Source organism: Heptranchias perlo, chromosome 38 (assembly GCF_035084215.1).
Source record: "Heptranchias perlo isolate sHepPer1 chromosome 38, sHepPer1.hap1, whole genome shotgun sequence".
Classification (NCBI taxonomy): Eukaryota; Metazoa; Chordata; class Chondrichthyes; order Hexanchiformes; family Hexanchidae; genus Heptranchias; species Heptranchias perlo.
Genome location: NC_090362.1, coordinates 6,361,050 through 6,374,149, shown reverse-complemented (window position 1 = coordinate 6,374,149; position 13,100 = coordinate 6,361,050). Strand labels below are relative to the sequence as shown.

General features: G+C 41.7%; 1 protein-coding gene across 3 annotated transcripts in view; it reads right to left on the bottom strand.

The window, feature by feature from the left end:
* The window catches only part of LOC137304686 (fibrillin-1-like), a 462,162-nt gene that overhangs the window by 187,542 nt on the left and 261,520 nt on the right, over window positions 1-13,100 (bottom strand). For all 3 annotated transcript variants that reach the window (XR_010958610.1, XM_067973343.1, XM_067973344.1), the window contains exons 17-19: window positions 3,645-3,698; window positions 2,900-3,025; window positions 78-203 (exon numbers count right to left, since the gene is read on the bottom strand). Coding sequence is in view for 2 of the 3 variants with exons in the window: in XM_067973343.1 (XP_067829444.1) it covers window positions 78-203; window positions 2,900-3,025; window positions 3,645-3,698 (306 nt within the window). In the remaining variant the exon portion in view is untranslated. The remainder of the gene's footprint in view (window positions 1-77; window positions 204-2,899; window positions 3,026-3,644; window positions 3,699-13,100) is intronic.

Genomic DNA, 13,100 nt, shown 5'->3' with positions numbered 1-13,100 from the left:
TGATCTCTGGAGTTGATATGAACACAACGAAGTTAAAAAGCCCCTGCAGGGACACTTGTTAAGACAGAAGTTTTTACCTTCACATGTTTCAGATTCAGGTTTAAACACATATCCCTTTGGGCAGGAACAAGTATAACTCCCAGGTGTGTTTCTGCAAAGACCATTGTCACACAACAGTCTATTAATAAAACACTCATCGATATCTGAAAAAAAATTAAACATAAAGATTCTTTAGTGTGTAGCAAAAGAATAATTGCTAAGTTTCCAATAATAAAATGAAAATTCAATCAGGTTTGATTCCAATCTTAGTCTCACTACTCCAACTAGATGTTGGGTGGACAGCAAGCACTTCCTATCTACAAGGTTTTAGGTGCAGTCATCAAGAGCTAGTATTGCTCAGAATCCTAGTGAGTAGTTAAGAGAACCCTGGGAGCAGATGACCTGGTCCACCTTCTTGGCTACAAGAGGCGCATGGTTTATGAGAAACAAGGAGGGCCGGCTTTTGGCACACATATAATCCAGGGCTGCAGGAGCGGTCCCAATATTCTGAATGAGAGTGGTGTTTGAATAAAATGGTCAGTTTTGACAGACTGAAATTGATATTTTATGATGTGATATGGATGAAAAGTTGAACGTGCTTATTGTGTGCATAGGGATAATGCATTGTATTGATACATACAAACAATTTTATACACTTACTACCTGCAAAACTGATGGTGCGAGTTGTGAATTGAACAGTCACAACTGCTGTATATCTCAGTGAGAGCAGAAACACTAACTGTATATTTCAGTTTTATTGGTATTTGTTTTTGGAGTTGGGACATCTGATGTCGTGTCCTTAAAACGTCTCAAAGCACTTCACTGTTATGTTGACCAGTGTTGTCCAAAAGAAGTTGCTGATTAGCTACAGGTGCGGCTATAGCGACACCATTTTAGCCACATTTTAGTAGAAAACTCCTTGCATACACTCAAACAATAAAGGCAAATGTACTTCACATGCATATATTTACTTTACAAACATGTAACACCATGCAGTAACCAAGGAAGTAAAGCATTCACAACGATCAAAAAACACTTGCACACTTTGCTTTTTGTCTTACCATTTTACTAACAAACGTACAAAAACGTTAAAGTACACATGCGAATATAAGTATTGAGATTACATGGCCAACAACTGTCTATTCTCATTCTTTATTTACTAATCAAATGCAATTAGCCACATCTCAATTCCCAATTAGCCACATGGGACTAGTGGCTAATGTACTGGACGACACTGGCAATGTGGTCAAATGTGGCAGAAAAATCCACAGATGACATAAATGACCAGTTAATTTGTTTGTTTTGGTAGTGCTGGCTGAGGGAGGAATGTTGGCCACGATACTGGGAGAATTCCATGTTCTTTAAATAGTGCCGTGGGATTTTTTATGTTCACCTAAACAGGCAAACAGAGCTTCACCTTAAGGTCTCATTTGAAAGACTAGAGTATAGACTTTTTTTCCCCCAATTTTGTTCCTCATTCTCCTGACGGTGCAGACTATTTACTGGGGTATAATTCCAAGGGTATCAGCAGCTCTCTGGAACATTATGCAAGAGGCAATTCTTAACTTGTGAGCCGAAACAATGTATGTCGGCAAGCTATTCAACCACAGACCATCACCGCCGAGATGCCCTTTCCTAACATCCACACATTCAATTTCGAACAGAGTCAATGGGCATGATTTTAAATGAGAAAAACGGGTGGGTTCGGGTGGGGGGGGGCAGTAAAAATTTTAAGATTCTAAAATTCACCCCCAACCCACCTTCTTCCGGTTTTAACAGGGACAGGAGACGGGTCAGTCATTAAAAGCTTTCAAGGAGGCTGCAGGCCTCCACTTTGACAGATTTTTTTGTTTTTAACCCCTGGTCTTCTCCTTCATGCCACGTGAGAAACTGCAGCTAAGTGCCTTTCTAGTACTGCTTGTGGGCCCGGAGGAGCAGGAGTGCACCCCCCAGGCTCAACGTGCCTACTACGTGCAGTGACCACCTCCACGATCTCCGATCCCCACCCTCCCCTCAACGATCTCCGACCCCATAAATGACACTGACGACTGAGCCCCTGATGACCCCCGACCACCACCGCCCCTCCCCCCCCCAAATCTAATACTTACCTGTTCACATCCTCTTCCTTCCTCTTCTCCCGTCCGACTGAGGCCAGCCTTTCAATCAGGCTGGCCTGTCAGGCGGGAAACGTACAAAAACAAACATATCCGTACGTCAAAATCGTAAGGACGTCCGGGAAACCCATACTTCTGGGTTTCCCATCAGGAATTTATCCCCCCTCCCCCACTGACACACTCCTGCTAAAATCATGCCCATAAATTCTGTTAAAATCATGAAGAGTCAGTGGAGTATGGGAATGGGGTGATAAGTGGATTTCCCTGATTTTAAATGCACACTCGCCCTGTCTCAGCGGGCGGGGGGAGGTGGAGGGTGGGGGGTTAAAACCGGGGCCCATGAAATAAAAAATTCTGAAATAATTGAGAGAAAAATATTTAATATTTAAATGCCAAATTGTAAAGTATATATTTATGACAGTGTTTGGTTATAGAAATACATTGTGTGAAAATGGCTCATTTTAGCTCTTACTAAATGAAAGCTCTGAGTTTCATGAATGTAAAAAAATATCATAAGCAATAAATACATAAACTGACTTTATAATTGTAAACAATTTTACAACACCTGAGGAAGGAGGAAGCCTCCGAAAGCTTGTGAATTTAAAATAAAATTGCTGGACTATAACTTGGTGTTGTAAAATTGTTTACAATTGTCAACCCCAGTCCATCACCGGCATCTCCACATCATGACTTTATAATTGGAACAGTCTGACTGAATTTCTAGCTTTCATTTTTTAAATACATACCAACACATTTTTTCCCCAATACATCAACTTCATAACCAGAATTGCAAACACATCGGTAACTGCCACGAGTATTCTCACATACTCCGTTAGGACAAATGTCAGGATCCAATGCACACTCGTTGATGTCTGTGAAAACAAAGGATTCGTCATAACAGAGCTTTCTTTATTTTTGTAGAATAAATTAACCTGAATATGTCAGAAGATAATAAAGTAGATGAAATGTAACACAAAAATTAAAATTGTTCAAATACCAAAAATATACTCATTTTTATATAAAAATTCTGGTGTTAAAATTGTTAAACACAAAAACTTCCTGAAATTTTAAATTTTTAAAAATTTGCTAACATTTTTCATTCGAGTCTGTTCTAATGTACAGCGTACAGGCTGGAGTGTGTAACAATGTTGTAACACTGACAATTAAAATTACATCATAACCACAAGTCTGAAGGTCAAGTGGTTTATCAACATCATCTTAAACCCAAGATGTGTTATGTCCTGAAACAGTCCAGCCTGTGTAATTTTATTTATTGATGGGGAAGGTATGCTTGTTTTATTCTATCATCTGCATTTAATTTCTGCAATAGAAGGTAAGTTGTTGCAACAAAGTGGTTTGAACTGAAGTACTTCAGAGCCATGTAATTAGATTGTAGCGATATCAAGTTTTGTTTTAGTCTAGGTTACAGGGAACAGCATACTATAGAATATATTATGAAACTTAGTAGGAGTTATTTCATTGAACTATTACCTCTTCCATTACTTGTCATACCAATTCCATTGCTGCAAAGTGCATAAAATTCAGCTGTGGGAAAATAAGAATTTTTTTTAATATTTTCTTAACAAGCAACATCAGAAGTATTTTGAAAGGGTACATAAGACAATATAACATCACGTACATTTACAGCGTTATTATGTTACCTTCGAAGACAAAATGACAGGTCCAAATGTTGAATCAAGCTCCTATTATTCTGCCTAACATACCTCAACTCCAAAATCACAACAGTCCCCTCCCTCTCCCGTACTACTGTGACACTTCCGTTTCCTACACCAGCCATCCTTCTAGTTTCACTAGATGATACTTCCAAATTTTACTAATCTGTTAGGGACTTTTGTATTGTGAACCTATTGCCGCCTAAAAATAAGTTGAAAATCCCAAACTCATTTCACATGGGGCAATTACAACAGAGAGAGAGAGAGAGAGAGAGAAGTCTTTCATTTCACCAAACTGAGTTGGATTCAGCACTGTTCGAGAAAGTGAAAGGAAAGCACGATAGCCCATTGAACTATTTAGTCATCTTTTCTAATACAATTTTTTAAAAAAGGGAAATTGATAACAATGTACTGTAGTTGAGCAGATTAAAAAAACTCAACAAATTTTTGATGACGCCCTCATAGAAAAATATAGGTTAGAATAAATGGTAAGTAAAGCAGGCATTTAAGAAAATTTACTCTAAGACAGTGCTATGAATTTACCTCATACCCATAAAACTCAACAAGATCATTTGTAATACTGACAGAGAAATAGAGTAATGACAGATATAAAAAAAACTAATAGCTCTTCTGTTACATTTCATTTTCAGGTTTTTTTAATCTGTAAGATTTCTTCAAGTAATTAGCCTTTTTGCCAAAAGATTTTTGTTTAAATATTTGTTATAAGTTAATTAATGCAAATAATCCCTTTCATTTGCTTTATCCAGTGTACACTTGCAACGTAAAGCTAAAAGGTTCAAATAGAAATGTTTTTAAAGTCCAGTGAACACTGAGTTTATTTACAGAATGAACTGGGAATCAGCCTTAAGGCAAATAAAATTTTACATAATGTTGTTTTAATGATAGTAATTTTATACAGTTTCTGCTGTTTGGGACTATGTTCAGGTAGTCTTACGATACAGTCTCATTCATTTAGTACTGCAAATTATGAAATGATTATTATAGGGCACTGGTGTCTGTACATTGAAGGGGACTAGCTTTATTCTCTTTCAGAGTTTAATGCCATCACTCATTTCATAACTTCTGGCAATGTCAAGTTGTGATGTGGTTAAAATAGAGAAGGATTAGGAGTAAAAATGACAAAACATGCAAGATTTTACACAGTGACTCTTTGACACGAGCTTTTTGAATTTAGTGTTATACCACAAAATTCCAACGTGGTTTAATTTTCCTTAAGATGATCAGAACCAGCCAGGGCTCAAGTCCTGGCTGTTTTCTGAACTTTTGCACTGGAGAGCTGAGATTAGCATCAAGGACTAAGAAGAATGTCTACAGATGCTCAAAATAATAGAAGCTGTTTTACTCTGGTCAGAAAGGGTGAATAAAACCATGTATTTTTTAAATTAAAAAATCAGAAGGATACAACATGTGTACTGGCGAACATGGGGAGCAGTTTCGATTGAAAGTACTTCCCTCTTCCCCCAATGCAGCATTTTCCTTTAAGCTATTAACATAAATTGGAAATTTCCACAGACTACAGATATCAATTTAGAGGCTAGCTATATTGGTGTATATAATTTGAGACAGAACTGTCAGGCCAAAAGATTTAAGAGAGGTTCTGTGGGGCTGCTGCCACCCATGGAACTGTATCCCAGTACCTTCAGGAGACATGGGGAGAAAACTGGTAGATAAAAAGTGAAAATAAAAAGTAAAGACCAAAAAAGAGGATATGAATAAGATTAAAAGATTATATTAATTGCACTTGGCCCCATGGCCCATGTCACAGGAGGAGCTTGCTACTTTAAGTTACCTTTGTGTTTTTTCCACAAGCCAAAATGGGAATCTCACACCTACTAGGATTTGTTCACCTCTAGCTATCATGTTGGCTATTTACGTTTTTCCCTAACCAACTTAGCTGCACCTTTATAACAGTTTAATTTTCTGCACTTACCAGAATAGTATTTACTGGCACGAAGTATAAAATACTTCCCAAAATTGCTTGTGCACAATTAATGGGTAAATTCACTCATCCCTCTCTCGCAGAAAGTGCAGGTCAGAGACAGTGCTAACAGTTTAAACACTTACGGTTATGTGCTGATTCTTTTTACGTAAGCGACAATTTTGACCTGAAGTCTTATGGAATCTCTAAATTTACCTGAGAGACTGATACAGATGGTGACTTTAATGCTTTTATGATTCTGGTTAATGGTCTTTACACAATGCATAGCTCTAAAACAAAGGTTGGCAAAGTGGGAGAAAACTGTGTTGCTTGACAACACTGTTACTGGTAAACACTAGATTCACCCAAACACCAGTCAATTTGTATTCCTCCAAACAGGAAAGACAGACTGGATCAAGAAATTACCAATGTTATGTGTCCGCAATAGCTTTGATACGATATACATTGTCCCTCTTTTTGAAACAACAACAACTTGCATTTATATAGCGCCTTTAATGTAGTAAACGTCCCAAGGAGCTTCACAGGAGCATTATCAAACAAAATTTCACACCAAGCCACACAAGGAGATATTAGGACAGATGCTTGGTCAAAGAGGTAGGTTTTAAGGAGTGTTTTAAAGGAGGAGAGAGAGGTAGAGAGACAGAAAGGTTTAGGGAGGGAATTCCAGAAGTTAGGGCCTAAGCAGCTGAAGGCTAGGCTGCCAATGGTGGAGCGATTAAAATCAGGGATGCGCAAGAGGCAAGAATTGGAGGAGCGCAGAGATCTTGGAGGGTTGTAGAGCTGGAGGAGTTTACAGAGATTGGGGGGGAGGGGGGCGAGGCCATGGAGGGATTTGAAAACAAGGATGACAATTTTTAAAATCGAGGCGTTCTTGGACTGGGAGGCAATGTAGGTTAGCAAGCATAGGGGTGATGGGAGAATGGTACTTGGTACAAGTTAGGAAACGGGCAGCAGAGTTTTGGAAGAGCTCAAGTTTATGGAGGGTGGAAAATAGGAGGCCAGCCAGAAGACTATTGGAATTGTCCAGTCTGGAGGTAACAAAGATATGGACGAGGGCTTCAGCAGCAGATTTGCTAAGGCAGGGGCGGAGACGGCGATGTTACGGAGGTGGACGTAGGCGGTCTTGATGATGGAGCGGATATGTGGTTGGAAGCTTATCTCAGGGTCAAATAGGATGCCAAGGTTGTGAATGATCTAGTTCGGCCTCAGACAGTGGCCAGGGAGAGGGATGGAGTCGGTGGCTAGGGAACGGAGAATGCAGCAAAGACAATGGCTTCGGCCTTCCCAATATTTAAGAAAGAATATTTACAAAAGATTGATATATATTCCATAAAATAATAATTCTGGGGTTACAGGAAAAACAATATGCCAAGAGAATGAAGTAACATGGCATGTATCTAAGAAATATTCAAGAATGCAAAACGATGCTCCATTAGCTGAATTTTCACGCTCATGCTTAGAGAAGCACAACAAGGTCAATGAAACTTGCAAAGTTCATAACATGCATAGCCCATCCAAAATTAATTTTTTCAAATGCTGTTTTTTGTTTACACATTATCATTTGCTAAATCTCAATACATAAAAAATTAAAGTGGTTGATAGAAAACACTTGCTGGATATAATTTCTATTACACATGCAAGCCAGCATGCTGTCTGGTTTTATTGTTATAAAATGTGTAGATTTTCTGGAGTTAACATAATAATATGTCTGTATTTTTTTTGTCTTAAGCAATTTTCATGAAAATGCCTGTGTTGTTATAACTGGCCAGGTATTAATTAGCAAATGTTTTCAGATTCAGAAAAAGTTTGTTCTGCTGTTAATGTATGTTAATATTAACCCTTAGACTGCAAGCAGCTCCAGGGAATTTTAGTCTCCCTGGGCTGTAGATTTGTTTTCTTTTGAAGTTTTCACCTTATGCACTGATGCTCAAGTATCCCATTTTGGAGGTTGAGTACACATTGGTATCTGACTGGCTGAAAAATGGCTCCAAAAACATTTTTTTTCAGCCATTTGTGGCCTAGATGATTGAAAATTGACAGTCATATCACTCTCATGATCGACCAATTTTCGTGTGAATTTTCTAGCATCAGGGGCAGGATTTTAAATGGGAAAAACAGGTGGGTTGGGGGCGGAGGGCAGTAAAAATTTTAAAAATCTAAAACCTGCTCACTTCCGGTTTTCATAGAGGCGGGATGAGGGGCGGGTGACCAACCTGCTCTTAGGAGGCGGGTCGGTCAGTGAAAGCTTTCAGGAGGCTGCTGGCCTCCATTTTGACAGGTTTTTGTTCTTAACCCCTGGGGGCCGGGGTTCCCAGGCCTTATACTTCACGCCACGCAAGAGGCGGCGAGAAGACGCGAAACTGCAGGTAAGTGGCTTTATAGCACAGCTTGTGGGCTCGGAGGAGCAGGAGTGCTTCTCCCAGGCTCAACAAGCCTACCTGCAGCGACCCTACGAACACGATCGAGCCCCCCCAAACCCCTATCACACTGACCCCCGGCCCCCGCGATGACCCCTCCATGACTGACCCCCAACTCCCCACCCACTCCGGTGACCCTCGATGGCTGAGCTCCCCCCCCTACACCTCATGGAAATGCATTTGGAAACATTTTTAATTTCTTTACAAACACACAGCACGATGACATAATTCACATAAAAACACATCATCCTTTCATCTGTATATCAAGGGCTTTTCTCCCTTGCCCCCCTCTTCAAAAGGTTTGCTGAACACTTTTCCATGACTATAATGTCCATTTATCTATGATTGTTGAAATGTCCACTTTCTGAGGTCAGAGGTATTTATGTATTCGGGTGGACACCATGCCATTTACAGTGCAAATGTGGTGCCCTCAAGCAGGGAGTGGATGCTGTGTCACCTTGTCACTGCTTAAATGTGCCAGCTGTGCAGCTTGATCAGTTTCAAATAGGCTAGTTTTCAAACTGTAACTGACAGCAGAGTAGGGAAACCAGCCTTTAAAGTTTTAAATGCTCCCCCCCCCCCAATGCCCTTAACAATGCTGGATGTCAATGACACATGGGTGTATTATGACACCATGCTAATGAGGGAATGACTTATTTTCTTCATTTGCATGGCATCATAATACACCTGTCCATTTATAGAGGACCATATTATGGACCCACCCCTAAATCTGTGGAAAATCCTAAAAGGTAGGGACCCAGCATAACCAGATTATGCCTCCCATGATTAAGGGATTTTTACTCCAATTCCAAGCGGAATTTCAAGCCAAAGGTAACAACATTGTTGTCTCAATTCTCTGACCAGCGGCTCATGTTGGGTGCACAGGATGATGGAATCAAAACCTGTGAGCTATTTGTTTACCTGCCCCTGACTGTGGAGAAGTAGAGTGTGGCCCAGGAAGATTTAAAAAAAGGAAAGGTGAAAAGCACATTGAAATGAAGCAGACAAGTTAAAATGGAAAAATATTATTGTATTTTTCTGTCAACCACAAGAACCTATGTAATTACATTTTCTGGGAACATATGCACCAGAATACAGAAAGGCTAATGTCAATTATAAATCTAGTTGATCTCCCTATAATTGTTGATATCAATAGCTTTGCTAAATTGAACTCAAATGAAAACAATATTGTACAATTTGGTACAAGAACCTTCAGCTTATCCCAGATTTACTTATTTGGGTTTAGCCATCCTTTACCTTAATAGTTTTCAAGATTATTTATGAGCTGATTTTGGAGGAATTAGCATAACAGGAACTAAATGTTCCAGCCTTTTGACAAAGATCCATATTGTTTCTGACAAAATAAAGGAGGTTGGATAACAGTAATTGGGCTAACAATGATAATGAATTAGTTGATGTGTGCGCTGAAATGTGTTTGTTCTATTTAACTGTCTTGGCTTTACAATAAGTTACCTGCTTCAATGAGCTCGATTTTAGGAGGGAGGCGGGTTGGCAGCGGGGGGTCGACTGGGCGCGTGGGTAATGCGCCCAGTGAATTCGGGGTGCTCCACACGCGATCGCAGCCTAATTGAAGGCACTTACCTTGGCTTCCGGATTTCGCGCCGGAGAGCTGCGCAGTGGGCAGACTGCGCAGCTGCATCATTGGCTGTCAGCTGGAGAAGCCCTATTTAAAGGGGCATTCCTCAACTGACTGATGCTGCAGAAAGGAGTCAAAATTACAGCATGGAGCAGCTCCCAGGTTTAATGATGCCTCACTCCAGATCCTACTGGATGGGGTGAGGAGGAGGACAGAGATCTTCTCCCCGGTGGACGGGAGGAAGTGGCCTGCCTCTGCCACCACAAAGGCCTGGCTCGAGGTGGCAGAAGAGGTCACCAGCACCACCAACATATCACGCATCTGCATACAGTGCAGGAAGCACTTCAATGACCTAAGTAGGTCAGCCAAAGTGAGGACACTTACTCATTCCCCTACACTCCGTCTGCAACATCACCGCCCCAATCCCACATCTCCTTCTGCATTGCCAACACTACTCTATCACATCGCTCCTCACACCCACTCAAAGCTTATCCTCATCTTACCTGCATTTACTTACCTCGCCAGTACTCATCCCACCACTAACACTCAACCCAATCCTCATACAATCTCATGGCTCTATCTCATACTCACCCTCTCATGCATCTCTTTCATGGTCAGCCTCACCCAGCCTGCCACTACCTGTGCTGCAGCCACAGGACATGTATCACATATGTGTAGTAGGAAGCGTAAGGCAAACGTGTCGTGAGCATGAAGGGGATGCACAAGGGTGTTTGAGGGTTTGTCATGGTTTTTACTTATATTTGATTTCTGATCAACTCACATTACATATTATATTGTCACCACTACTGCCACGTCTTTGCGAATCTTGTCTGGTTTGTGTAATAATGCCCTTTCCTGAGGATCACCATGAAGACCCACACCTGATGCCACCCATTGTGTCACTGCAGTGTGGGTGTAGGTGTATTTCCAGGGCTCTTTTGTGCAGAGCTGTCGGTGATGTCCCCGGTGGCACCCTGGAAGGATGCAGAGGACAGTTGTTGAGGGCAGTGGTGACTTTGACAGCGACAGGTAAGAAGATGGTGCTCGGGCCAGCCGGGAGCAGCTCGGCATGAAGGAGGCTGCAGATGTCCACGACTACATGTCGATTGACTCTGAGCCTCCGGGTGCACTGCTGCTCAGAGAGGTCCAAGAAGTGAGCCTCGGTCTGTAGACCCTGTGGCGAGGGTAGTGCCTTCTGCGACGCATCTCTCTCTGCGGTTGCCCTCCCTCCTGCTGTGCAGGTGGATGTGTCACAGCACTGTGTTGTGGAGCTCCACGTGCCAGAGGTGGACGGCGAGGCTGGTGATGCTGTCCATCCTCCGAGGAGGTCATGACTGCAGCTATGGCAGCCCGCATCCGGAAGATGTACGTTTGAGGGGGTCCGCAAGGTAGGTAAATGCGTCTGCACACCGGGGTAAGTGTGCAAGTTTGTGAATTTTATTGTTAGGAGAAGGGTGGAGGCCAAACTTTGTCCAAAGTGACGGAGTGGCCTCCTGCAATGAGTGAGGGTCTCCCCTACAAATCAGGTCTGCAAACGACCTGAGCTATCTACTTAATTGGATTAAGTGGGATCCCGCCGGCTTTAATTGCCGGCAGGAGTCCCGCATGCGGGGGCTGCGCGTGTATCTAAGCGCGTCACTGGGGAACCCAGAAGTGGGTGGGTTCGAGCCGGGCTCTGGACCCGCCCCAGGAATCCCCAATTTTCGGAGCCCCCCCCCCCCCAAACCCGCCGGCTCGGACATCCAAAAATCGAGCCCAATGTGTCAAGACTTTTAATCAACATTATTTTGTATTCTCCACCAATTCTACAAAATGTGAAGTGTTTTTTTCTTATTTTTTTGAACTCATCAAGGGTGAGGAATGTTAGCACTTGGTAATAGGACACCTTCCATATTTGGCACCGAGTTTCAGTTTCAAGCCCTCCCTAATCAGATATAGCACAGCTAGAGGCAAAGGAAAACTCCCTCTAATCGCCTAACAATGCGCCTCAGCCTAATCTAGAATAGCACGAGTGATTCCTGCAGCATTTTGTTCCATTTCCCGTATCAGTCATCCAGTGGCCTCTGGGTGTAATTGCCAATTTCTGCCAAATTAGGAGCCATTTTGTTTTCTAGGTCCATGCCCATTAGGAACTGGATTAAGATTGCCCAAACTCATTTCACATAGCACCCTTATGGCCAGAAGACATAGGAGTTTTCATCCCATCAATCTGGGTTAAATTTGAATCCAGGTCCTAGAGATAAAAGGCCAATATTTAATCAGCTGTGCCAGCCACAGTCCCCTCTCCCCGCTTCCCCCCTCATCCCCATCCAATGTGAAGCTGTTTGTATGAGGTACAGGAAAGGTATTGATGCTATAGAATTTATTATGCTGCTGGTGAGATCTGTCAAAGCGTACAGAACAATTCATTGTTTATATCATGTAAGCCAAGTTAAAAATTCCCATTGCCAAATACATATATCAAGTTTACTAATAGAGTATTTCAAAGTAATAGAAAATCCATTGCTGTCTGAGCTGTGACATGCATTATGACTAATACAATCTTTGCTTTGACAGTAGGAAAAAAAGTTACTATTACACAAGTATTGTGTTCTGCAATATTTAGCATTATATTGCAAGTGTGAGATGAAAAATATTCAACTAGCTCCTGCGATAAGACCTGAGAGCACCCCAAGGTTCCAATAGCACCAAAGCTGAGGGCAGTGGAGGACTTCACTGGTAGTGCAATGCAGGCTAACAGTTCATGCAGATCCTCATGGGCTAGGTACCGCACCTTAGACACAACCGCCCTGATGAGTTTCAGCCTCTTCATGCACTTCCCCCCTACTTTACCCAGGTAGCTGACACTGTGCTATACACCTGCTAAGTGGGGCAGTATGTGTTCATAATGAACAGCATTTAACTAGCCTTCTTGGCTTTTAACTCTTTTATGGATGGGTATGAATGGTCAGATCATCACAAAACATGACGCTTCCTTTCAACACATCTACTTTTTAACTAAAATTAACGAAGAGAAAGAAAAAGAAAGAACTTGCACGTATATATCGCCTTTCACGAACTAGAACGTCCCAAAGCTCTTTACAGCCAATTTAGTAGTTTTGAAGTGTAGTCACTGCTGTAATGAAGGGAAACGCGGCAGCCAATTTGCGCATAGCAAAGTCCCACAAACAGCAATAAGATAATGACCAGATAATTTGTTTTAGTGATGTTGGTTGAGGGGTAAATATTGGCCAGGACACCAGGGAGAATTCCCCTGCTAGCACTGTCTTTCTGTTGTAATGTCAAAATCTCACTCTTGAA